The sequence below is a fragment of the Notolepis coatsorum genome (genome assembly GCF_963971535.1).
Source record: "Notolepis coatsorum genome assembly, chromosome: 8".
Taxonomy (NCBI): domain Eukaryota; kingdom Metazoa; phylum Chordata; class Actinopteri; order Aulopiformes; family Paralepididae; genus Notolepis; species Notolepis coatsorum.
In genome coordinates, this window is record NC_140172.1 from 86,209,964 (window position 1) to 86,236,993 (window position 27,030).

General features: G+C 45.9%; 1 protein-coding gene across 1 annotated transcript in view; it reads right to left on the reverse strand.

Moving 5' to 3' along the window:
- birc2 (baculoviral IAP repeat containing 2) overlaps positions 1-27,030 on the reverse strand; it is a 99,783-nt gene that overhangs the window by 36,429 nt on the left and 36,324 nt on the right. The window contains exon 8 of the mRNA XM_084319598.1: positions 9,955-10,054. Within this exon, the coding sequence (XP_084175724.1) occupies positions 9,955-10,054 (100 nt within the window). The remainder of the gene's footprint in view (positions 1-9,954; positions 10,055-27,030) is intronic.

A 27,030-nucleotide genomic window follows, 5' to 3' on the forward strand; every position in this document is an offset into this window, starting at 1 on the left:
CTACTACTACTACTACTACTACTACTCAGGGCTGACCTTCGAAGCTTTTTTTGGCCTTCAAAGCTTCGGGCCGAGATTCGATTTTAATTCAAAGCTTTGTGATAAAAAAATATATATATATTATCATTTTCTTTTATTTATTTTTGTTGTGGGACTTGTACAGCACTTTGGTGAACTTTGTTGTTTTTAAATGTGCTCTATAAATAAAGTGGATTGGATTAATTAATTGAATAATGACCTAAACTATAAACGAATAAATTAATAATGAGTCGGGAGCGGCGCTGCCTAAGTGGCTGCTCTCCGTTACAGAGCCAACAACATTACATTACATAATTATGTTGCAACCTTAGTCTATAAAGCAAACAATTATATAAATATTTATATGTAGTTAACACATTGAGTGCCACGCACGTTCCGGGAAGTGACCTCTTCCTTGCCGTCCATTAACCCCATGTAAACGTAGTTGTAGTTTGTAGAGAACCTATATTTTATAGTATAGCTATGGGTCTAATAACGCCGTCGAGTCTCAGTGAGTTGCTTCTGGTCAACGTGCAAAAAACAGATAATTTTTTGTTTGGTTGCTTCTGAGTAATTCCAGGGAAAAGACGCGAAAACAGTGTTTTTGTGTAATTCAATAAACACGTCATTTTTCGCGTCATTATCGGATCTTCCTGAAATCAACGCTAGATCATCATTATTATCCTTCCTCGTGCAAGCATGCAATGTTCCTCCTGCAACCCAACGGCAGACAGCCACACACATAAAACACAGATAGCTTCAATCGCAGTAGAAATAAATATCAGATCAACGCAAGCTTTCATATAGTGTCCTTACCTGGTCTCTGATGTAATGCAAAAAAAATAATCCAATTATCTCATCGCCATTCCAGTTATCCACAGCGATCCTGTCTCCGACGTTGTTGGGCATTGCACTTCAACGGCCGGGCGGGGTCAGTAGTCCAAACCATCCCTACAAGCGTCTGTTTTGCCGGAGTGTTTAGGAGGCGCCCCCACGCCGCAGCTCGGTAGAGAAAAGAAACTAACCCGTTTCTAACTGGGTGCAATAATGGCCGAAGGCGTTAGAGGGCAGTATAAGACCGTCTGCCAGCTCAGACACACTCAGAACAGTATGCACAAGGTGCCCCGCTGAATTATGAATGGCAATAGCGAATAAAATAAATAGTGAGAAAAACGTAGATCTACGTTTCCGGCACTCAACGATTGGGCGACAGAAACGTAGTTCTACGTTTTCGGCAACCAAATGGTTAATAGAGACAAAGCAGAATTCGGCTTAATTTTTTATTAAGACATGTTTTTATATGCGTCGGGACACAATAAAAAATACTATAGAGAATTGTCAGTGCTTTAACTCATTCAGCGCCAGTCACGATGATAGTCGGGTTAACTCGCCATCGCTTGAGTGCCAGACCAGAGTATAGTCAGGTTTTAATCGTTATTTCTTTTATTAGCGATATCCATTCATTTTCATCCATTCAGCCTGATGTTATCGTTGGGAATGGGTCTGAGCTCGCAAAAGGGCAAATACCGCCGCCTACTCCTTCCAGTTGGTATTGCACCCCATTGGGAATGGTCTAGTTTCTTTTCTGGGATGATCCAAGCCGTGCCGGCGGGGTTTAAATACTCAGGCGAGGTAACCCGTTTCAACGATACATCTGCAAGGCTCCCCCCCCCCTCAATATGCAATGCTGTTGAACGTGGCACGGTCCTCCGCGGCCAGTACTTCAAATGGCGATGAGATAATTTTTTGCATTACATCAGATACAAGGTAAGAACACTATATATAAATGTTATCGTTGATCTGATATGTTTTTCTACCGCGATCGCGGCTGTGTGTGTGTGTGTGTGTAGCTGTGTGCCGTTGAGTTTGAGGAGGCTGCGGCGGAGCCCCGCGGTCCAATGCTCTTTTCATGTATGCACGAGGAAGGATAATAATGATAATCTAGCGTTGATTTCAGGAAGATACGATAATCAGGCAAAAAATTACGTTTAGTGTATTCCACTAAAACGCTATTATCCGACTTTCTCTGGAATTACTCAGAGGCACCCAAAGTTATACTCATATTCAAAAGGCTATAAAACGGAAATGTACCGATGAAAAAAACAATCAGTTTTGTACATGTTGACTGGATGCAACTAACTGATAATCGACGGGTGTATTAGACCCATAGCTATACTTAAGATATATTTTAAATATGGATGCTCGATATTGGCTTTTTTACCGATACCGATATACCGATATTGTCCAACTCTAAATTTCCGATACCGATATCAACCGATAACGATATATGCAGGGTCCCCCCCCCCCCCCCCCCCCCAAAAAACGGAATAATTTCAGGTAATTAACATTACATATCTCTTGTCGTGTAATTAAAACAACATTATGCATACTTTGACAATAAATAAAATAATTATTTGTTCTTACTTGCTTGCCTGGGTAAATAAAGGTTAAATAAATGGAAAATGTGTTAAAGTTTAAAGGAAAACTCCAACATTTTGGGAAATTAGCTTATTTAACATCTTTCCTGGAGTTAGACAAGAAGATACATACCTTTTTTGTCTCTCTGCATGCATTAGGCTTAGGGAACACCCGCACCGTTAGCGTAGCTTAGCTTCATCACTGGAAGTGGGGCAGTCCTTTACCCTGAAGTTCCCTACAGTCCCCTACAGTCACAAAATACACTCCAAATACAACTCAAAAACGTTCCTGTAAACATGTTGTGACCTGTGTATTTACCACGTGGAGAAATAAAAAATAATTGAATTCGACATTTACGTTTTCTAAGCTAATATACTCTGAACTATTTCAGTGATTTCATGCAATGCAGTGCTACTTTCTAACGTGACGCCAGTGTTTGTTTACATTTTCATTTCATTCAAAGGATCCGAACCGATTGAAGTTTATGGATACCATGACTGTGGTAAGTTTTAAGGGGCTAGCGTTACACAATAAATGAGTTATAATAATACCACAAGTGTGGAAAGGGGCTAACTAGGTCGATAGTCCAGCAACGTTATGTCCTATTCATCAATCTCACAATATGCGCTAACGTTAGACAGATGGAATACAGCCTTCCATCTAAAAACATAAATGAAAACAAAAGGTTATCCTATAACCTAGTTATATGAATACTGGCAGAGCGTCTCGCTCTTTGCCATTATGAGATATCTCTTATCTCCTAGCACCTACTGTGCTCACGAACAAACAATTGCACTCCATGCACGTGATTAGGCCACGCCCCCGCGTCCTGCTATATGACGCCGGACATGGTCACACTCTACCTTCCTCAGAAAAAGTTTCCAACACTGGAAACCCAACCAAGGGACCTCAGGGCGCTAAGAGCGAGACGCTCTGCCAGTATTCATATAACTAGGTTATAGGATAACCTTTCGTTATATTATCATACTGGTCATCGCGTCTCGCTCTTTGCCATTATGGGACAGAGCAGACGCGTGACCCGACAAGTGTACCCCCTGAGGGCCCGTAAGCCCCACTACCAGGGAGGAGGGGAGTCCCGTCCACCCGCACGTCCTAACGAAGGGGGGGAGGCAGTCAACTCCACCAAAGTGCGGAAAAAGGGGGAACCAGAGACCCCTGAAAACGCACAGCACAGGCGGGACCACGTGTGACACAGCACCCCGTGGCACACACCCACACACCCCTGCTAGCCCACCAAATGGCGGGACGCAGGAGAGGTCCCAGGCCTCAGAACCGCCTGGGAGACAGAACCCCCAGTCATGTCCACGAGGTAAAACTTAACGAAGGGACCCGGGGAGGACCAGGAGGCCGCAGCACAGATGTCCTCCACCGAGGCCCCCCCTAACAGGGCAGCAGCCCAAGGGGGGACCTGTCCAGCCAACGTGCAGCAAAAGGCAACGCCCCCGCACAACCAATGTGACAGCGCCTCACCCGCGCAAGGGCCACCGTAACAAACAAACAGTTGAATGGAAGCCCTGAGAGCCCGAGTCCTGAGGTAAACCCCCAGTGCACGGACAGGACACGACAGGTGAAGGCCCGCCTCCAACTCACTAGCGTGAGGAGACGGACGAACGCCTGAACCACAATATCCCTGGAGCGAAAGAGCTCCGGATATTCTTTGGCACGAAGACTGGATTAGGCCTCAGAGTCGCACCGCTATCGGCCGAATAGACAGGCACTCAGGCCGCACCGAGAGAGCACACAGCTCACCCACGCGTTTAGCGGAGGTGATGGCCAAAAAGAATGCGGTCTTCAAGACAGCAGATCCAATGGCGCCTGCTCAAGAGGCTCAAACGGGGCCGCCGACAAACGGCCCAGGACCAGTTGGAGGACCCACTCGGAGACAGAGAACATTCCACAGGCTTGAGACGCAGAGCGCCAAGTAGGAATGTTCCACGAGAGGGTGGCTGAACAATGTTCCGCCCCCACACTCGACCATACGCCACTCCCCAGCGTAAGCCGCGGTAGAGGACGGAGCGCGCACGTACCGGATAGCGTTAACCACAGAATAGTCAAGACGCATCCCCACCAGATTCACACCGTCAGCAGCCAAGCCTAGCGGTTGCCCCAGAACAGGAGGCAGAACAGAGTTCTGTGTGCCTGAGAGAGGGCCCGCGGTGAACACGGAACAGGCCACGGCGGGGCCACCAAGAGCTGAATCAGGGCCGGGGACCACACAGCTGAGCCCCGGCCCGGCGTGACCAGGAGCAAGTCCCGCGCTCCCGACGTACCCACCCCAACAGCTGAGCTATCAGGTGTAAGGGGGGGAATGCGTACAGAATCCCGGACGGCCACGGAATCGGTCCCAGACCTGCCCGACTATGTCTGGACGTAATCCCCACTCGTCAGGGTGAGGACCGCCCGCGACATCACACCTGCACCCACATTCACCCTGCCAGGGATGTGGAGAGCCCTCAGGCAGAGCAGATGGAGAACGCCCATAGCCAGAGCCCGACCGCCGCCCGGTGCAGATGGGGGGAGCGCACTCCACCCTGTCTGACAATATACGACGCTGACGTCGTGTTGTCCGTCCTGACCAAAACATGCTTGCCCACCACAAGGTGGTCGAGCCGTTTGAGGACCAGAAGGACTGCCTTCAATTCCAACACATTGAATGTAGCGCAGACCGGGCAGCATGGCAGCTGCCCCCTACTGCGTTGGCCCGACACGTCCCCCCCCCATCACATGAGGGAGGCGTCGGTGAAGACCGTGATGTGTGACAGCCTGAGAATACCGGGAGGAAACGCCACGCACCGCGTCCTCCTTTGGGACCACGACGATGGCTTGCTTCGCCAACAGAGATTGGATCTCGTCGGCCAGAGCTGTCACTGCTGTTGACCCTGACAATAGGGTCTGTACCAAACCTGAAAACGGGTGGGGTTGTGCAAACTGCAACACAAGTCCCCGCCTCAGCGTTCTCTCCATCCACCTCGACATATGGCACTGCTGTAGCCATATGTGATGATAATCCCAAGCGCACACGCCGCCACTTGGCGCTGGTCCGTCAGGAACCGTAGATAGGCGGCCCGGTCCCACCCGCTGTGCGTTGCCAACCCTGGACTCGCCAACCGCGCGAGCAGGGTGTCTCGTGGAGCTGGGATATCGCACCCTGACACTACCAACGAGGCAATCGCACCCAAGGGGGGACCCCGACAGAAAGGGCCGGTTTGATACGGGGGAAGCTGACATCACACTGGGTGACAAAAGCTCCCCCACTAACCACCTCCCCGGCATGGTTGCTGAGGAACTGTTCTACAACTGGACATGCAAGGCGTGAGGTCCCCACACTGCCCGATAGGGTGGGTTCCTACACACCGTAGCCCTGCAGTGATATTATATGTGATATGCCAAGAATCTACGCAAACTGCATGCTACCATGTCCTCCCTCCTCACTCCCCCCCCACCCCCCCCTCCCTCATCTTTCTCTGCCGAAGACTTTGCGATCTTCTTTGAGGAAAAAGTGGAGAACATCCGCAGCTCCTTCTCCCAACCCCCACCCATTCCAAATGCTGAATCGAGAACCTCATCCTTCACTCTGTCATCTTTCTCTCCCATTACAGAAGCCGAGACCCTGACACTGGTAACGTCGAACCGTCCGACTACATGCCAGCTGGACCGGCTACCCTCCCCACTCCTCCAGACCATAGCACTAGACATCCTCCCATTCCTAACTGCAACCATCAACTCCTCACTCAACTCGGGGGTGGTCCCCACCTCCCTAAAACAAGCCAGAGTCACGCCCCTCATAAAAAAACCATCCCTGAACCCTACCGTCATATGCAACTACCGTCCTGTCTCTCTTCTCTCCTTCCTTTCTAAAACACTTGAACATGCTGTATCCAACCAACTTACTGCTTATCTCTTACAGAATTACCTTCTAGACCCTAATCAGTCAGGCTTCAGGACTGGTCACTCCACAGAGACAGCCCTCATTGCGGTCACAGAGGCACTTCACTTAGCAAAAGCGAAAGGCCTCTCCTCTGTCCTGATTCTCCTAGATCTATCTGCAGCCTTCGACACAGTCAACCACCAGATCCTCCTCGCGGCCCTCGCAGGAATGGGAGTGGCTGGCTCTGCACTGACATGGCTGTCATCATACCTCAATGACCGCTCCTACCAAGTGTCATGGAAAGGGACCCTGTCGGCCACCCGCCCCCTGCGGACGGGTGTCCCCCAGGGCTCGGTTTTAGGACCCCTTCTCTTCTCCCTCTACACTAAATCACTGGGTAACATTATCACGTCTCATGGCTTCTCCTACCATTGTTATGCCGACGATACTCAATTCTTCCTCTCCTTCCCTCCCTCCCTCAGATATCCACGTCTCTGAGCGGATCTCGGCCTGTCTGTCCGACATCTCCGCCTGGATGACGACCAACCACCTCAAACTGAACCTAAGCAAAACAGAATTGCTCCACCTGCCGGCCAAATCCTCCGCCCTGACCGACCTTTCCATCACAGTCGAGAATGCAGCTGTGACCACGTCCCCGACCGCCAAGAACCTTGGTGTCGACCAGTTGAACTTCTCTGCTCACATCGCAGCAACAACCAGAACCTGCCGATTCCTCCTGAGCAACGTCAGAAGGATCCGCACCTTCCTGACAAAAGAAGCCACCCAACTCCTTGTCCAATCAACAGTCATCTCCCGCCTCGACTACTGCAACACACTGCTCGCTGGCCTCCCGGCCACTGCCACTAAGCCTCTTCAACTCATTCAGAACTCGCGCTGCGACCCCCTGGGCCTCAAGTTCCCCCGCTGACAACCTTCGTCGTTGACAGACACAACACCAGGCTCACCAAACACAGACGCAGAACGTGTGGCGTGGGCGCCGCTTGACAGCACAGCATTCTCACGGACAGACCCAGGCCTAGCCAGCAACTGGGTGTCAGCCCCTGTCCCCATGAGCAGCGAAAAGTGGGGCCGCTCGTGCTTCACTGAAGGGAACAAATCAGAGCCCGTATCCCGCTGGTGTTGGGGGGGGGGGTGACCGGAGAGCGAGCTAGACGGCAACGTTTTTTTAGGGTGTGCTCATCTAATGAAGCCGATCCCTCGGCCGCCAAGGCTGTCGGCCTTGTGATCACCTGTTGTCTTTGTGTCCAGGGTACCTCAGGCGGGGAAAACATGGCCGCTGGTTGGGGGCCTCGCCACAGCCGCTGGCGAGGCCGTGCCCTCACCTCTGGCTGCGCGGTGTGAGGCGGTGTGGGGCCTAGGTCAAATACCGCCCGCGCTCCTGCGGAAAGACCAAAGGCCCTCTGCGGAGAGGGGAGCCCTGAGGAGGGAAAAACCTTCTCTCCTCCTCAAGGGGAGACTGATCCAACCAAAGATGTCTGTAAATAAGCGTTGACAGCATCTTAGCCCTCCCTGCGGTTACAGCTTGCGGCTAGGTCAAAAGCTAATAACCTCAAAACCTTGCGCGATGTTTCAACGTCGGCTGGCCCTAAGGCCCCACCACCCGACATCATTTTTTACAGAAAAAACAGAAATTCGAACAATGTTGCTAGTCGCTGCTAATTCTATACTGTGGCGGTATAGGCCTTAACAGCTCACCAGCCACCTGCCGGGCCGACTCGCCTCATGGCGTCGGCCGGGCGGGACACCGTTCCACCATGTCAGAGGCAAAGGACTGATGCCACCTGCTTCACAAGCACGGAGCACCAGTGGTGGCTACAGACAAAAGACTACTACTAGTGAAGCACTGCCTCACCAGTAGGCATGCAGCAACCTCCACTGTGGTGTGCACTCATGAAGGGGTAAATGAATAAATGAACAAAAACTCCACTAACACACTGCAGAATGGGCTAGCCCATACACACAATTGTTAAGTGGATGCAGACCAGAGAAAACACCAGTCCCGCACACAATTCATAGATTCACAAAAAGCACACCAGCCCTGAGCCTCAGCCCATCCACCCATGAAAATGGTAAACAAGCCCCCGTCAAAACCCCCAACATTAGACACCGATTGACCGTCAGCATGAATGGTTAAGAGGAGGGAAGACCTTTAAGTAAAGACGCCCTCGGCGGGGAACAAAGAACGGAGACCCAGCATTGTAGCATTAGCATTAGCCGCGCGCACTAGGATAGTTGGGAAAACACCCAAAACAGAGTCATGACGACCAGGTTTTCCCAAATATCCTGCCCCTCGCGCCCATACATCACACGGCTGTCTCACGGGACAACGAGCAGTAATGACTGACAACGCAGGCCTACCTGTGCGCAACGTAGCTCGACTGCTAACCGTCGCGCGACGTCCCTCGATCCGCTGTCACGAGATGAGAAACCCCAGGACAGGCCCGATGCGCTGTTAGGATGTGCCGAGAAGATTCCAGGGGCTGGTGAACCTCCGGCGAAAACCCAACATTGTGTAATTTCTCCCTGCGTTTCATAACAACTAGTTCACGGAGTGCACTGCAACGTCCGTGTTGGAAACAAAAAAGAGGAAGGTAGAGTGTGACCATGTCCGGCGTCATATAGCAGCAACAATATAGATTGTTTGTTCGTGAGCACAGTAGGTGCTAGGAGATAAGAGATATCTCATAATGGCAAAGAGCGAGACGCGATGACCAGTATGATAATATAACTTACCACAGTCATGGTATCCATAAACTTCAATCGGTTTGGATCCTTTGAATGAAATTAATGTAAACAAACACTGGCGTCACATTAGAAAGTAGCACTGCGTTGCATGAAATCACTGAGCCCAGAGAGGAGTGGTTCGGCAAAAAATTGTTCCGAGTATATTTGCTTAGAAAAACATAAATGTCGAATTCAATTATTATTTTTTCTCCACGTGGTAAATACACAGGTCACAACATGTTTACAGGAACGTTTTGGAGTTTTGGAGTGTATTTCGTGACTGTAGGGAACTTCAGGGTAAAGGACTGCCCCACTTCCAGGGATGAAGCTAAGCTACGCTAACAGTGCGGGCGTTCCCTAAGCCTAATGCATGCAAAGAGACAAAAAGGGTATGTATCTTCTTGTCTAACTCCAGGGAAGATGTTAAATAAGCTAATTTCCCAAATTGTTGGAGTTTTCCTTTAAACCTTTTTAAATCTTAGACAAACGAAACACTTTGCTTTTATGAAATATTGTAAGCCGTCATTTGAGGCTTTATAAAAGCAGCACAATGAACACAAATCTGTCAGTGCCGAGTCCGACCTCATCTTAAATAACAAACGGCATGGCTTGTTGTAATTAACAAAGAGAGGCAGAGTTAATGAGGTATTATGTTTGTTGCATTGGAGGCGCAACATTTTGCAGGTAAAAAAATAATTATATTTTTTTTATATATTCAAATTTTATTTTCCCATTCGAATCACGTGCCATTCGAACGAAGCTTCGAAGTATTTAAGACAGCCCTACTACTACTATTCTGTTACTCTGATTACTACTACTACTATGATAGCTACTACTGTCTACAACCACCACCACTAGGACTAATACATATACTACTACATTACCTAGGAAACCATTTAGCATGCTCCACCCAGGGGTCGTCTCCAGACTCCCAGCAGCGAAGGCCCCCATCACAGCAAAAACACTTTACGTCATCGTTACGCCCTGGAAGACACAGTAATAGTATTAAAATTAGTAGCAGTCATAGTAGGAGTAGTAGTAGCAGCAGAAGTTTTCTGACCATAAACCTACCCTTCACCAGTAGGAGGCATTGAATAATTAACTATTCCCCCTGGGGGGGGGGGGGGGGGGGACTGATTACACCCATTTTAGTGGTGATGCATTGGGTCATTTGAAAGATATTTTGTATAAGAAGTGGGTACCTAGCATGAAATAAACCCCCCACCCTGCCCAAAAAACGAAATCTAAAGAAAATACAGAAAAACTAAAATACAGATGAATAGACTATTCCTTCTCTGGGGAGCTGCTGTGCACTGCATTGCTGAAGCCAGGCTAATGGGTGGACATAGACACTAGGGCTGTCCCCGACTAAGGATTTGGATAGTCAACTTTGATTGGCCGAAATTAGCAGATTAGTCGACTATATAAAAAGAAATATTGAAAAAAAATACCAATTGATTTTTTTTTTTTTTTATCATTCCATTTGGGCTGTGGGGGTGCTTAATGTCTGAAGGAGTCAACGGAAGGCTTCTCGTCCTCTGCAAAAGCATGCAATTGGTCCACTGATGGATACATCTTGATATTTGTCTAGTCTAATGTTTTCATTAAATGGGTGAAATTAGTTAGCCTCTGGTATGCGTGCCATTAGCGTTAGCCACGCTTCTAGGCCTCTTTTATTTTTTTTTATAAATAAAAATGAAATTTGCATTCGACTAAGAGGTTGGCAGTCGACTACGGCTCCTTTCGATCGATTAGTCGACTATTCGACTAATAGGGGTCAGCCCTAATAGACACACACTCATGTTGATGGGGAAGCAGAACGTTTAATTCCTAAAGGTATGTGGTGCAATTCAACACAACATCAAACAGTTTAACAGAGTTGCCACAGGTTTTACAAAATTACATAAGTTTAACAGGTTTACGGCTGGTTGCCACCAACATTTGGTAGCTAATTACATTAATTTAATCTAGCATATTTGGTAGCTAACTGTTACATTAAGATAGCATATTTGGTAGCCAACTGTTACATTAAGCTAGCATATTTGGTAGCTAACTGTACCTGGGGCTAAATAAATCCACCATAGCCCTTCTACAACTCCCCCAGCCAAAATGCTGCCACTAGACTGCTCACAGGTACCCGGAAGAGAGCTCACATCACCCCTGTACTTGCCTCCCTCCACTGGCTCCCGGTGCGCTTTAGAATAGACTTCAAGGTCCTTTTATTGGTTTACAAAGCCCTAAATGGTAAGGCCCCTGCTTACCTAGCAGACCTCCTCACCCCCTATACCAACGCCAGGGCCCTCAGATCGGCTGATAAGGGTCTCCTAACCACCCGTAGGTCTAACTTCAAGTCTATGATGATGATGATGGATTGGATTTATATAGCGCTCTTCTCTGACTCAGAGCGCTTCACAGAGTCCATTATTCGTTCATACACAGTCATACCAGTGGTGGTAAGCTACAATTGCAGCCAGAGCTGCCCTGAGGCAGACTCACGGAAGCGTGGCGAATAATCATCGCCTACGGCCCCTCCGACCACCACCAACATTCATTCACATGCATACACATTCATACGAGGCAAGTAGGTTAAGTGTCTTGCCCAAGGACACAACGGCAATGGGATGGACATGGGCTTGAGCGGGATTCGAACCACCAACCCTTCGATCATTGGACGCTCCGCTCTACCCGAGCCACGCCGCCCCACAGTCTAGGGGGGGACGTGCTTTTGCGGTCGCAGCCCCTGACCTCTGGAACAGCATCCCCATGTCCATTAAATCTGCCCCCTCCATCGAGTCTTTTAAATCAAAACTCAAAACCCACCTATATCGCCTGGCCTTCCCTGACTCACTTTGACTCTTGCCTTACTTGTTGACGTGTTCTGTTTTTCCTTTGTCTATCCGTTGATTGTTTTTTATTTGTATTTTTCTGTTTATTTTATACTTTTCTTTGTTCTTAGCTTAGCTATGTGAAGCACTTTGGTTGACAAGCGTCATGTTTAAACGTGCTATATAAATAAATTTGATTGATTGATTGATTAACTCAATGGCGGCCAATAACGAGTTAACTCGTTATTGCCCGCCAACGCTTGAGCACCAATAACAAGTAAACTCATTTTTGGATCCTTTGATCCCCGTTCTAAACGATCATCCGGATCACTCTAGCCGTCCCTGGCACGTTTGTCTACATTGGAATTGCAATGCCGATCGAATTTCACCAGGTGGCAGTATCGCCTACCTTTTGAACTCTGATAGAAAGGGATCAGTAGAGACAATGAATGAACTGGACTATCAAGACTCGCTCTGAGGGGGAGGAGCTCTTGCAAAGCAATCGCTAGCAGATCTGCTCGCCTCAAAACCTATAGTTTCCCGTAAACACGTGTAATTACATATAAACGAGTAATCGCTATACGCGATGGGATCATTGGAATTATTCTTTCTGGAGTACCTTCTGGCTAAGGTAAGGACCCCCTATGTCTATTTTACCGAACCTGAAACATGTTTCTGGAACGATCACAGTGTCTTACTTTACCGGACCTAAACCAAGCATTTTCTAACGATCGCATTCCACCCCCCCCCCCCTTGATGATCTTGTGAAGGCACATGTGTACATGGTATATACCTCTGATTTGGGAGTATTTGGGGGTTCAGGGGATCAACCAGAACGTTTTGGGCTTATTGCATAGAACGCGTTTTATCTCACGATCTATGGGAAAAGACTGGACTATTTCGGAAATGGGCGAAGTTTAGCGTGTAATAAACTACAAACTACAGTGTGTAAAAACAAACTCTTTTTTACATGTTGGACTAGAAATAGTGTCTGTCTAATGAGCCATACTATTGTCTCCATAGCTATAATATAGAATATAAAATAGCTCCGCAAAGATCGTGAAATATCGTGAAAATGGTCAAGAAAAGCTGGCGCTAGACAGTGAAGGATGGGGGAAGCTTGTGGCGCTCAATGAGTTAAGCTAGCATATTTGGTAGCTAACTGTTACTTTAAGTTAGCATATTTGGTAGCTTACATTAATTAAGGCAGCTGGAAAGCTCTAGTTTGAGTTAAACTGTCAAGAAAGCTAGCGTGGCTATTGAACACATCACAGAAGTAATTAATACTCTCCTATTATAGTGCAGTGTAGGCTACTAGTACCTAGGGGTGGGAATCACCAGTTTCATCATGATATGATACAATATCAATTATTTGGACAATGACACAATATTTGTCGATATCACAAAGTCTGCCATGATACGATACGATTCAGGTGCCTGTGATCGATATGAGACGATATCATATGCCCATTTAACACAATCAGTAACATTTAGATCAACTCAAAAAAGGCAACGAAAATATTGATTTATCATTCCATTTGGGCTGTGGGGGTGCTTAATGTCTGAAGGAGTCAACGGAAGGCTTCTCGTCCTCTGCAAAAGCATGCAATTGGTCCACTGATGGATACATCTTGATATTTGTCTAGTCTAATGTTTTCATTAAATGGGTGAAATTAGTTAGCCTCTGGTATGCGTGCCATTAGCGTTAGCCACGCTTCTAGGCCTCTTTTATTTTTTTTTATAAATAAAAATGAAATTTGCATTCGACTAAGAGGTTGGCAGTCGACTACGGCTCCTTTCGATCGATTAGTCGACTATTCGACTAATAGGGGTCAGCCCTAATAGACACACACTCATGTTGATGGGGAAGCAGAACGTTTAATTCCTAAAGGTATGTGGTGCAATTCAACACAACATCAAACAGTTTAACAGAGTTGCCACAGGTTTTACAAAATTACATAAGTTTAACAGGTTTACGGCTGGTTGCCACCAACATTTGGTAGCTAATTACATTAATTTAATCTAGCATATTTGGTAGCTAACTGTTACATTAAGATAGCATATTTGGTAGCCAACTGTTACATTAAGCTAGCATATTTGGTAGCTAACTGTACCTGGGGCTAAATAAATCCACCATAGCCCTTCTACAACTCCCCCAGCCAAAATGCTGCCACTAGACTGCTCACAGGTACCCGGAAGAGAGCTCACATCACCCCTGTACTTGCCTCCCTCCACTGGCTCCCGGTGCGCTTTAGAATAGACTTCAAGGTCCTTTTATTGGTTTACAAAGCCCTAAATGGTAAGGCCCCTGCTTACCTAGCAGACCTCCTCACCCCCTATACCAACGCCAGGGCCCTCAGATCGGCTGATAAGGGTCTCCTAACCACCCGTAGGTCTAACTTCAAGTCTATGATGATGATGATGGATTGGATTTATATAGCGCTCTTCTCTGACTCAGAGCGCTTCACAGAGTCCATTATTCGTTCATACACAGTCATACCAGTGGTGGTAAGCTACAATTGCAGCCAGAGCTGCCCTGAGGCAGACTCACGGAAGCGTGGCGAATAATCATCGCCTACGGCCCCTCCGACCACCACCAACATTCATTCACATGCATACACATTCATACGAGGCAAGTAGGTTAAGTGTCTTGCCCAAGGACACAACGGCAATGGGATGGACATGGGCTTGAGCGGGATTCGAACCACCAACCCTTCGATCATTGGACGCTCCGCTCTACCCGAGCCACGCCGCCCCACAGTCTAGGGGGGGACGTGCTTTTGCGGTCGCAGCCCCTGACCTCTGGAACAGCATCCCCATGTCCATTAAATCTGCCCCCTCCATCGAGTCTTTTAAATCAAAACTCAAAACCCACCTATATCGCCTGGCCTTCCCTGACTCACTTTGACTCTTGCCTTACTTGTTGACGTGTTCTGTTTTTCCTTTGTCTATCCGTTGATTGTTTTTTATTTGTATTTTTCTGTTTATTTTATACTTTTCTTTGTTCTTAGCTTAGCTATGTGAAGCACTTTGGTTGACAAGCGTCATGTTTAAACGTGCTATATAAATAAATTTGATTGATTGATTGATTAACTCAATGGCGGCCAATAACGAGTTAACTCGTTATTGCCCGCCAACGCTTGAGCACCAATAACAAGTAAACTCATTTTTGGATCCTTTGATCCCCGTTCTAAACGATCATCCGGATCACTCTAGCCGTCCCTGGCACGTTTGTCTACATTGGAATTGCAATGCCGATCGAATTTCACCAGGTGGCAGTATCGCCTACCTTTTGAACTCTGATAGAAAGGGATCAGTAGAGACAATGAATGAACTGGACTATCAAGACTCGCTCTGAGGGGGAGGAGCTCTTGCAAAGCAATCGCTAGCAGATCTGCTCGCCTCAAAACCTATAGTTTCCCGTAAACACGTGTAATTACATATAAACGAGTAATCGCTATACGCGATGGGATCATTGGAATTATTCTTTCTGGAGTACCTTCTGGCTAAGGTAAGGACCCCCTATGTCTATTTTACCGAACCTGAAACATGTTTCTGGAACGATCACAGTGTCTTACTTTACCGGACCTAAACCAAGCATTTTCTAACGATCGCATTCCACCCCCCCCCCCCTTGATGATCTTGTGAAGGCACATGTGTACATGGTATATACCTCTGATTTGGGAGTATTTGGGGGTTCAGGGGATCAACCAGAACGTTTTGGGCTTATTGCATAGAACGCGTTTTATCTCACGATCTATGGGAAAAGACTGGACTATTTCGGAAATGGGCGAAGTTTAGCGTGTAATAAACTACAAACTACAGTGTGTAAAAACAAACTCTTTTTTACATGTTGGACTAGAAATAGTGTCTGTCTAATGAGCCATACTATTGTCTCCATAGCTATAATATAGAATATAAAATAGCTCCGCAAAGATCGTGAAATATCGTGAAAATGGTCAAGAAAAGCTGGCGCTAGACAGTGAAGGATGGGGGAAGCTTGTGGCGCTCAATGAGTTAAGCTAGCATATTTGGTAGCTAACTGTTACTTTAAGTTAGCATATTTGGTAGCTTACATTAATTAAGGCAGCTGGAAAGCTCTAGTTTGAGTTAAACTGTCAAGAAAGCTAGCGTGGCTATTGAACACATCACAGAAGTAATTAATACTCTCCTATTATAGTGCAGTGTAGGCTACTAGTACCTAGGGGTGGGAATCACCAGTTTCATCATGATATGATACAATATCAATTATTTGGACAATGACACAATATTTGTCGATATCACAAAGTCTGCCATGATACGATACGATTCAGGTGCCTGTGATCGATATGAGACGATATCATATGCCCATTTAACACAATCAGTAACATTTAGATCAACTCAAAAAAGGCAACGAAAATATTGATTTATCGATTGAAAATCGTATTAACAGATTGCAGAATGGGTACAATACAGTACAGCTCAATACACACAATTGTTAAGGGGATGCAGACCAGAGAAAGACTTTCATCTTGTTTACATCAGGGTCCCCCCTTTTCAATTAATCATAACATATATGACATACATGACATACAGATAGATAGTACTGCTACATCTAGACATTTATGACATACCAGATCTACAAATACAGTACTGTTTGTGATACAAAAAGGGTCTAAAAAAGAGAGTATATACATTTGAGGGGGAAAACTGTACATTGGAGGAGGTTGGGTAGGTGGGGTGGGGTGGGGGGGAACTGTACATTGGAGGTGGTTGGGTGGGTGAGGTGGGGATATCATTTGACATTTTTCTTTTTGAGCTCTTCCAGACATTTAAATGAAAAACAATCTATTGTTTTAATACAAAAATACCTCCTCTTCACTGTAAAGTGCAAGGTTTTGATATATTGAACTTTAAAATGTAAGTTCCATTTTTTGGAACGCACAACACACAACCTAAAACCCCTCCCTACCTCCCTCTCCCAAATTATTTTTTTATGTTGCATGATCATGTATACATTTATTATGTATAATATTTTTTTATGTTTAAATATCAACAGTATCTCTCCATTCTTGGTAAATACTATCAAACTCCTCTGACCTCATCTGGTCTTTCCAAAGACCAGATATGGGACACGAACGTGCACACACACAGAAAGGGAGAATGGCTTAAAGCAGACTTAATGATTTTAGAATATTTCAGCAAATGAAGTTAAATGTTTATTATCATCAACTATCGAGTTAGTTTTTATAGCGTAATGTTTTGCTACTTAAAATCATTGAACGTAGAGAGAGAGAGGCTCACTAATGGAACTCTGCTGTTTTCTCTATGCCTTTGAGCAGGGTTAGCTTAGCTCAGTTAGTCTAAGCAGCCAACGCTAGTTTAGGTCTTTAATGCGACGTTGGCATAAAGGAATGGCGAGGATGCAAAGCATGTTAGATGCATTTGACCTGTTGTGGAAAAAGAAAAGCAGGGACTTATTTCAGGTCTTTTGCACAAAAAAAGTCTCATCTCAACCGCGGCGGCTTATAAACTGATGTGAGGGATTGTGAGAAACATCACGATGTCCATGATACGTTTTAAAAGTGTATCGTTTATGAACTGTACCCGATATTTATTTAATATCGTCATATCGCCCACCCCTAATTACAGCCTAGCATAATGTCAATGATTAGCAACAACACTGATTTCGATGGATTTTCTTTTTTTTTGTAATGTCAGATTGAAAAAAATACTCACTCTTACCATTAGGGAACAAAATTGTCCTCTTCAAAAATGCCATAAAAATATTATATGCTGAAATTATTTTCCACTTTTTCTTTCATAAATCTTTTATTAAACTTCAGCCCATGATCATAACCACCACATATTCAATACATTTTCGAATTGTAAACCTTTAATTGCCAGTTTGTGTGATGGCATCACAAATTATTGTTAAAAAAACACACAGAAAGTGAAATATTTTCAATATATCAAATGCAAAGTAAATTTTTCTGGGGGGGGGGTTATTACAGGCTAGCATGTGTCAATGATTAGCAACAACACTGATTTTGATGGATTTTTAGTTTTTTGTAATGTCAGATTTAACAACAAGTCTTTTCAGTAACGTGGGAGTGTTTCATTTTTTTTTTTTTTAAACTTACATTTTTATTGAACACTTATAGACATACAACACAATTACAATAACATCAATAACACAACAGTACAATGATGTGGGCCCCTTGAACTCGGCTGCGCTCATCCTCCCAGACCCCCGCAAGAGGAACCCCCCCCCCTCCCACCCTGCGCCCCTAGAAACCGGGCTCCCCCACATCCCAGGTCCGTCCCACGCGGGGTCCAGCACTCAGCGACACGGGCATCTTGAATCTGATTGGGCCCGACCCAGTAGAGGGGCGAGGGGCAATGCTCCCCCCCACCGAGCCAAGCCCGCTACCTCCCATGCCACAAAGCCCCCCGCCCCACGCACAACCAACCCACAACCCACGGGATCCCACTATCCCGGGTCAAACCGCATAAACGCCCCCCCTGACCCCCCCCCCCCGACCCCCCCCCCCCCCCCCCCCCCCGACCCCCCCCCCCCCCCCCCCCCCTGAGTTGAGCCCATTGGCGCCCCCCATATCTTAGGCCGCTGCGCCCGTAGCCGGGCCCCCATCGACACGGGTCCCTTGAATCAATTGGGCCAGGCCCAGTAGAGGAAAGGATAGGGGACTCCCCCCCACCGAGCCAAGCCCGCTATTCCCCATGCCCCCGAGAGCCCCACCCCACGCCCATCGGCCCCCCAACACACAGGGCCCCGCCGGGCAAAGCCCAGCCTCTCTGATCCCCCTGTGAGAGACCCCTCCCTCCCGCCCTCCTCCCCGAGAGATAGAACACCCCCATATCCTGGTCCACCATGCACAGAGCCGAGCCCCCAGAGCCCCCACCCGACCGCCAGGCCCCCGGCCCACTAGAGCCCCAAGCCCAGGTCCGCAGAAGGTCTAAGCACCACGCCTCAATGGCCCCCCGACCCCCCGCGACGCCAAGCCCGGTGCCCCCCCGGCCCTGACACCTGACCGCCCAGGCACGACGGCCGAGGACCCCAGGAAACCCACTGTACCTCCCATGTCACCGACATCACCGCACACGTTTATGAAAATAAAACTAACAATACAATAAGTGCACTCTTTCCCCGGTTGGCGGTTTGGAGGGGGATCAGCCCTCCTACTGGAGAAGCCCCCCCCCCCCCCAAAAAGTTAATAGTAACCGCTCTCGGGGGGCCTGCCAGCGGGCTGCTTCGGCGCAGGCGCCCCGTGGGCTCTCTGAATCTCCATCACCACATACAGGGCCATAGACTCCCTTTCCACTCCGTCCTCCAATCCCCATAACCGGGTATTATTTCTCCGCGGTCTCCCTTCCATGTCCGACAGCTCTTCCTTCATTTTTTCTTGTTGTAGAATTGCAATTGTCAGTACTTCGTGTATCTTCGTTTCCCATTCCTCCGCCTCTGCTGTTCTCCCTTCCAACGCCGCCACGCTCTCACCCTGTTCCACCATATTTTCATTGACCGATTCGAGTCCCGCATCCATTTCTCCCCCGATATCCTCCTTCTCCGTCTTCAATTCCTCCCCCAGCCTCCCGACATCGGTCCTTATCGTGTCCGTAATTGTCTGCATATCCGCCAATATTGCGTCCGTCACTGTTTTCATATATGCCAATATCTCGGCCTGCATGCAGACCGCCCATCCTGGCATTTCCCTGTCGAGCGCGGCCGGCCCACCTCCTCCTTCCACCTGGTCCCTCTCTCCCTCGCGACGGGGATTTTGTATCTTCAAATTCTCCCTTCTCAGAGATCCCTCATTTTCTCTCTTCTTCTCATTCCTTGTTTCCTCCTTGTTCCTTGATTGCATCTCCATTTTTTATTTCTTTTCGGGTCTTTATTCATCAATTTTTTTACTTATTCGACCCGTTTCCTCAGGTCTTTCCTCAGAGTATTTCATTTTTTATCTGACATTACGAAAAAACGAAAAATAAAAATGGTTATGATCAGGGCTGAAGTTGAATACAATATTTATTACTGTTTAGACTGCATTACTCTCCGTCACATGATATCCTGGTTGTTCCCCACTTAGGTTATCTTAACAATCACGCCGCCACAAATAGAAACACTGGTCTGGCCTGCTTCTAAGTTCAGTGGCCTGACTGCAAAAAGAAAATATAATAATAATATTTTATTTTTTTATTTTTATTTTTTTTTACTTTTTTTTTTAAATTACCACCAGCAGGGGGCGCGTACCACAGGTTGAGAACCACTGGATTAGATTCACTATTTACAATATATTAGATTCACTATTTACAATATATTAATATTAACTATTTACAATTAAGCAATACACGAGAAGCTGTGGTATGTCATGAATATTGCCACGGCTGATACGCCCGCAGGCACGAGAGCGAAGCTCACAGCCATATTCATGACGTCCCACGGCTTCGAGTAAATTATTGCTTTTATACAGCAGGTTGCACCGTCGGGAAAAATATAGGATGAATACAGACAATTCTATGGTCTTTTATATCGATTTCAGTGAACTTGGCGGTGAAAAATAGTTCCCAAAGATGTCTTGTTGCTATGGAATTTCAAATGGAGTAGGCTATCAACAAGCTTGGCAATGCAAACTAATGACGTATTAGTCTAATAAATATAATGCAAGCGAAAGTCTGAGAAAGTAATCAACACCTTGCACAGTACCTCTGTATCTATCCACTCGTTTATGGCAAGCACTGGACAAAAGTTCCTCAGGCGCCTAAGGAAGTTCCAAGTCAGTCAGAAGATCCTTAAGAACTTCTACTCATGCACAATAGAGAGCATCCTGACTGGCAATATCACCTCCTGGTTTGGGAATAGCACCGCACAAGACCGTAGCAGACTACAGAGAGTGGCCCGTTCAGCCGAACGCACAATTGGAGGGGGGCTTCCCACTCTCCAGGATATTTACAACAAGCGGTGCATGGGTAAGGCTAAGAGAATTATCAAAGACTCCAGCCACCCAAACAACTGCCTCTTTGAACTGCTGCGGTCAGGCAAGCGATACCGGAGTCTCATGGCAAGCACAGAGAGACTCAGAAGAAGCTTCTATCCCCAGGCCATCAGGATGCTCAACGAACAATAACACTATGTAACAACCATCAAATGCACTCACAGCACACACATCCACACGCACAGACTCACTTTAAACAAACAACTCACTGCAGCACCCACTTTACCCACTTTAGAACACCTAAACACACTTTATATTTATTGGTAAAGAATTTGCACTACAACCCATACCTCATTACACCTTACTGTAAATTGTACCTCATCGCATTTCTGCGTTGTACTGTATAGTATATTGTATTGTAACTCAGTTACTTCTACTCTGCATTGTACATTTTATATATGTATATACTGAACACTTTTGTCTACGTACTTGACTTCTATTTTATACTGCTATTGTAACTGAGGGGTACAATTCCCTGACTGTATTACTAGATATGATACTTACTACCACTACCTTTGTACTTAATATTCGGCCACCCAGTACACGGCATAAATATATTATGATGAACACTGTCACGTAGATGAAACGGATCCAACACAAATGTACGAATTAGAAATAGGTCTTTATTTCTACACAGCGATGGTGTGTAGAGCAAGCACTTAATCAAATCAATCACATTTATGAATGGGAATTAGTATGCACTTTTATGGCAAGAGTATTCGTCGGTATATCAATAGAGAATGTCCAATCTCTGAAGGCGCAGGTGGTACATATACGACCTGGAATAGTTTAAGGAATAACAGCAATGATACTTCAATGATTATAGGCTGGATACACTAGGGGGGGTTAATCCGGTCGCTTATAAGCCGACAGGAGTAGGAGGGGGGGGGGGGGGTAGAATCCGGCTGCCTCATCCGGCCAAGGGTATCCCAGGTGAACCCACTGTAGTGCCGTTCAATGCGCCGGCGATCCTTGGACCACAGATGAAAGCAGATGGACTCTTTGTGGGCCGGCGTCCTCCGGTCCACGGAGGAGAGACGTGAAGCGACCTCGTCTTGCAGAGCGTCTCCTCACCTTGCGTCCTCTCCAGGGGGGGGGGGTTCCAACACACGGCAGTGTCGGGGGTCTTTATCCATGGAATAATCAACGTATACAAAGCATAATCCGTGCCTGGGAAGGCGGGCTGTCGTCGGTAGAATAATCCGGTATACAGGTCCACTCGCTCGTCGGCTCTGGGGCTCCTCGGGTGCAGCTTCACGTGGGGTCAACCACCCTGGATAAGCAGCCAGTTCTCTGCCCGAAACGATGGGGTACTGACTACGGTAGGATTCTCACCGTACGAAGCACTATATATTAACAGACTATTATTAGCTTAATAGACTACGTCCAACTCGACGATATAGTGCCAAATATGACTATTCAAATATTAATATACACGATGTCTCAATACCGATGGTAGGCGAACTTGGCCTTACTCCCACACGTGGCGTCGCGGGGAGGCTTTACGTCTGTGACTCTATGGGAGGGTAAGAAACTGGACTGAAAAGAAAGTCCTACTTTAGTAGCGCAGTATATATACGCACTATGAACAAATAGTCCCATTAGTGGTGCGGTAGCCAGATTCCTACGCGGAACTAGGACTTGTTCGTACATGTTGAGCGGTACGTTTGAACTGGGTCTGAGGGGTATGGCAGCCTGGCACCAAGGTCTCGACCAATAGTAGAATGGAGACTATTATGGGATGTTCAGTAGGCTAGAATGGATATTCAATGCATATTGTACAAGGAATATACAAGGGATATCAAGGAATATTAGAGAATATACAAATACAATTAAATATATATATATAAATAAATATATATATTCGGTTTAATCTGGCCCTTCACAACAGCTATACTTATTTTATACTTATCTATTTTTGTCTAGCACAGTCCCTGGAGCATAACAGAAAGAAGCATTTTGTATAAAAGTATTCTGTACTTCTGTATGACAACTAATAAAGAAACTTGAACTTGAAACTTGAGTATACGTTGACACTAATAAAACAAATTGTCTATTAGTTGTCTATTAGTATGTCTATACCGAACACTGTGACCTCATTTTCTTCTTCTAAATTCATGCTATATTATGTTATTATGTTATTTGATACTATCTTGTCTAGCACAGTCTCTGGAGCGTAACAGTAAAAAGCATTTTGTATGAAAGTATTCTGTACTTCTGTATGACAACTATTAAAGAACTTGAGAACTTGAACTTGGCTGAACAGCCTGGCATTCGTGTGACATCATGTCCGGAATCAACTAGGAAATAGCTAAAGGCTAACAGTTGTTGTTGTCGTTGAAAATTTATAATAATCACAAGATACATTCAGTGCTGGATCTAACTAAATGGATTTATGGAGACACATTTATGGAAAGTTCAAGACCGGACCACAAAGCTTCTGGAAGGGTTAGAATTACACGCGACGGCGCTTCCAATTCGTACGGCGATGGTCTACCGGCAGCAAAAAAAGTGAGTCTCTCAGCCTCTGCGTTATATTATGATTTGAAAATGTAACTATAGTGCTATCACAACCGCCTACGGTCCTGGCGCCCTCTAAGAGTTAGCGGGTACGTTAAATCAAACGTAAAGTTGTCTGTGGAATAGGTCATGTTGACAGTTTCCAATTTGATGAATGGCAGTTGAAACTTTAAACATTCTAAAGCCAGCGTAGTGGTATATTCATGGTGATTTAACCGTGAGTGTATCATGAATATACTCACTGTTTAGAACGCTCTCGACCAATCACAATGCGTGGTCGGACCTACCTGTTGTATAATATATAATATGAACTATTTACAATATATTAAAGGGGAACTATCTTATAAATGGCCTTTTCCAGTGTTTAGCATTGTTTTCTAGCAATGTGGGTTTGTATCAATGGGGTCTATGTCTCTAATTCTCATTTTGGCACATTTGTCCAGTTTACATGTCACGAGATTCTCCCCCACTGAACTAAAGGCCCTCCCATAGTCGAGCGGAACGTATGCGGACCGGACTCTGCGGAGGTCCGTGCAGACTCAAAGTGGACTCAAAGCGGACTCCAAGTGCGAAGCTCCAATTTTCTAATGCGCGGACGTCCGCACCGCTCACTTGGTGTCACACAAAACGCTGCTTGGCGTTTTGGTTGACATCGACATGCATTTAATGTGACGCCGATCTGCATTTACTCTGAACACTCGCTCCGTGCCAAGTGAGAGTAGGGCAGGATTAAATGGGTAGAATTGGTCCGGTAAAACGTTGGCAGGTAGATGACGCTAAATTTAGTTTTACTATCGCTAATCGTCATCCATTTCAATTCATATACATTTAGACCATGTCTTTTTTCATCATCTGAAGAAACTTGAGACAGTTGAATGGCTTTTCTAAATGAAGTGTGTAAAACTGCCAGTTTTATTATCGAAATATTGGAACCTGTCGCGAGACATGTAGGAAATTGGTACGCGGAGGTCCGCTCGACTATGAAAGCTCAAACGACTGCGGACATGCTGCGCGGAGTCCGGTCTGCATACGTTCCGCTAGACTATGGGAGGGCCTTAAGCCATTCTGAAATTACACGTACCTCTGACGTGTAAGAATTCTCATCTGCATAATAACGCCCCTCTATGTTTGTAGCCACAGCGCACACTCAACCATTATTTATTGCAGTATGCAAGCAAATGCGTGGAATTGAAGTTTAACAGTGAGTTAGCATTGGGTTAGCATTTAAAAACATATGTTCAGTTGTGCTGTTCCTGACTGCCAAGCAGCGAATACATCCTTGCATTCATTTCCTGATGATATCGTGCTCCACAAGCAATGCGCCAAGTTCATTTTGGGATTTTTGCAAAGACGAAGGACTTTATAATGCTGCAGTGATTTCCTGGCTGTTGCTAAAGAAGGGAGCTAGCCTGTACCAAGTCTTCGGGACCGAAAGAAAGTATCGAATCAGTAAGTACATACAGTACGTTGTAATTAGTTAATTAGCAGTAGGACCTCGTTCATTCATCCGTTTGTGTCAATAGTGTATTATTATTGAAATTATTGAAAACCTTTATTTATCCCCGAGGGGAGATTCAGATGTCCTTTACAGCATAACAGCAATTTAAAAACAGTAAAAACAGTTAATACATAACATACACTTATTAGTATGTGTTAAAAACAAGATGGACAAATACATAGGGATAAAATAGCTAAAATAGGGATAAGATAGAGCTAAAAGTGGTAAAAAAGAAAAAGAAACAAGTCCAATCATGATGTTACATAATTAAATTAATTGGTTACAGTCCACAACCCAGCTCCTCCAGTGCACTGCAGTTGGCCCGTCCTGGCCCTGCCTGGTTGTGGAGCCTGATTGCCACCGGCACGAAGGACTGCCCGAAGCGCTTTGTGGTATGTCAGGGGGGGATAAGTCTGTGGCTAAATGTGGACCGCATTGCGGTCAGCTTATCATGGAGGGGGTGGCAGGGGTTCTCAAGGATAGCATACAGCTTCCTCCTCGTCCTCCCCTCTGCCACCACCTCCAGACTGTCCAGGTCCGCTCCCACTACAGAGCTTGCTTTTTTTACCAGTTTGTTTATTTTGTCTGTGTTGGTGTTGCCCCCCCAGCATACCACAGCGAAGAAGAGGGCACCAGCAACCACAGACTGGCAGAACATCTGCAGCAGTTTGCTGCAGACATTAAAAGACCTGAGCCCTCTCAGGAAGAAGTCTGCTCTGTCCCTTCCTGTAGAGGGCCTCGGTGTATTAACAGTACTCTTCCGTGTGTGTGTGTGCGTGCATTAGGGCTGAGCCCAAACGTTCAAACCTTCATTCGTTACGTTGGCATTCGAATTCTAAATCAACATTAGAATAATTTTTTCTATTCATTCTGTTTAAACCAATGGGGTTTTTCTTCACAGCTGCAGATAAAGATTAGGCTACACTAATATTATAGTATTAAAACTGATGAGTTATATTCATTAAAGAAAGTTGATTTAATTGATTTAGTTGGACTGGGGCGTCTCCCTGGGCTGGGGCTGGAAAGTTGATTTAATAATAAAAAGAAAAGACAAATTTAATCAGATTAATCACTTTATTCAAATTGAGGATTTAGTTTGAGGATAAAAAAAATTAAAAGTATATAGAAAATGTGAATTCTTAAAAAAATATAAATTATTTACATTTATTTTTTAATTACAAACGAAGGTTCGAACGTCCGTTCGAAAAAACGCTGACGAAGTTCGAATCCCAAAAACAGGCTTCGGGGACAGCCTTAGCGTGCATTTCACATGGGAGTTGAAGCTGAGCCACTGGCCATTGATTCACTGTCGGGGTTATATTTATTATGGACAGAAGTTGTCAAATCATTACTCAGCAACTGTCAACTGTCTGCACATGTGTCACTAGTGTATTAACCTTAACTATTTAACGGTAGCGTTTCCGCATTTTGCGATTTTCCTCTTTCTTATACAGTAGGAAGGGGGAAGGACACTATATCGGTGGGTGTTCCTATGACTTGTATTCAGCTTACAGCTTCGAAACTCCACTTATTTCGTTTTACAATGTCAAAGCCTTTTAAATATAATCAAAACGTTCCTGCATTTCTGTCCGCTTTATAGTTTTATGACAGAAATCTGATAGTGTATGCGCATTCACGCGAGGGGGAGTCGGATTCTGGCAGGGAGTCCGAATTCGGCACAACACCGGCCGAGGCATTATTTGTCGCCGAGTTGAGAGCTCCCCAGAGTCCAGACTACAGCTGGGCGATCGCCTACAATGGCGATTGCCTAGAGCGAACTATTGAATATTATTATGAAGAGGACAAACGGTGATGATCCATCCATAACATAATGTGCGTTTTTACCAGACTATGTTGGATTCTAGTATTTTCAAACAGGCTGGATGTAACGTTGGTTGGTGACTGTCACTCAAAGCGCTTTATGGGCGGAGCCCAGCCAAAAACAGCCTGGAATCTTGAAGTGGAAAAATGCTGCTTTACTAACTTAGGGCCCGCGTCCACCTAGCGCATATTTCTCCGTGAAACATGCTGGCAGTGCGCCGGCAGAGCTGGCATGCAGCGCATCGTAGATGACAGAAAGAAATCTACAGCCATGCCGCGGTTTTGCACATATTATAGCATATT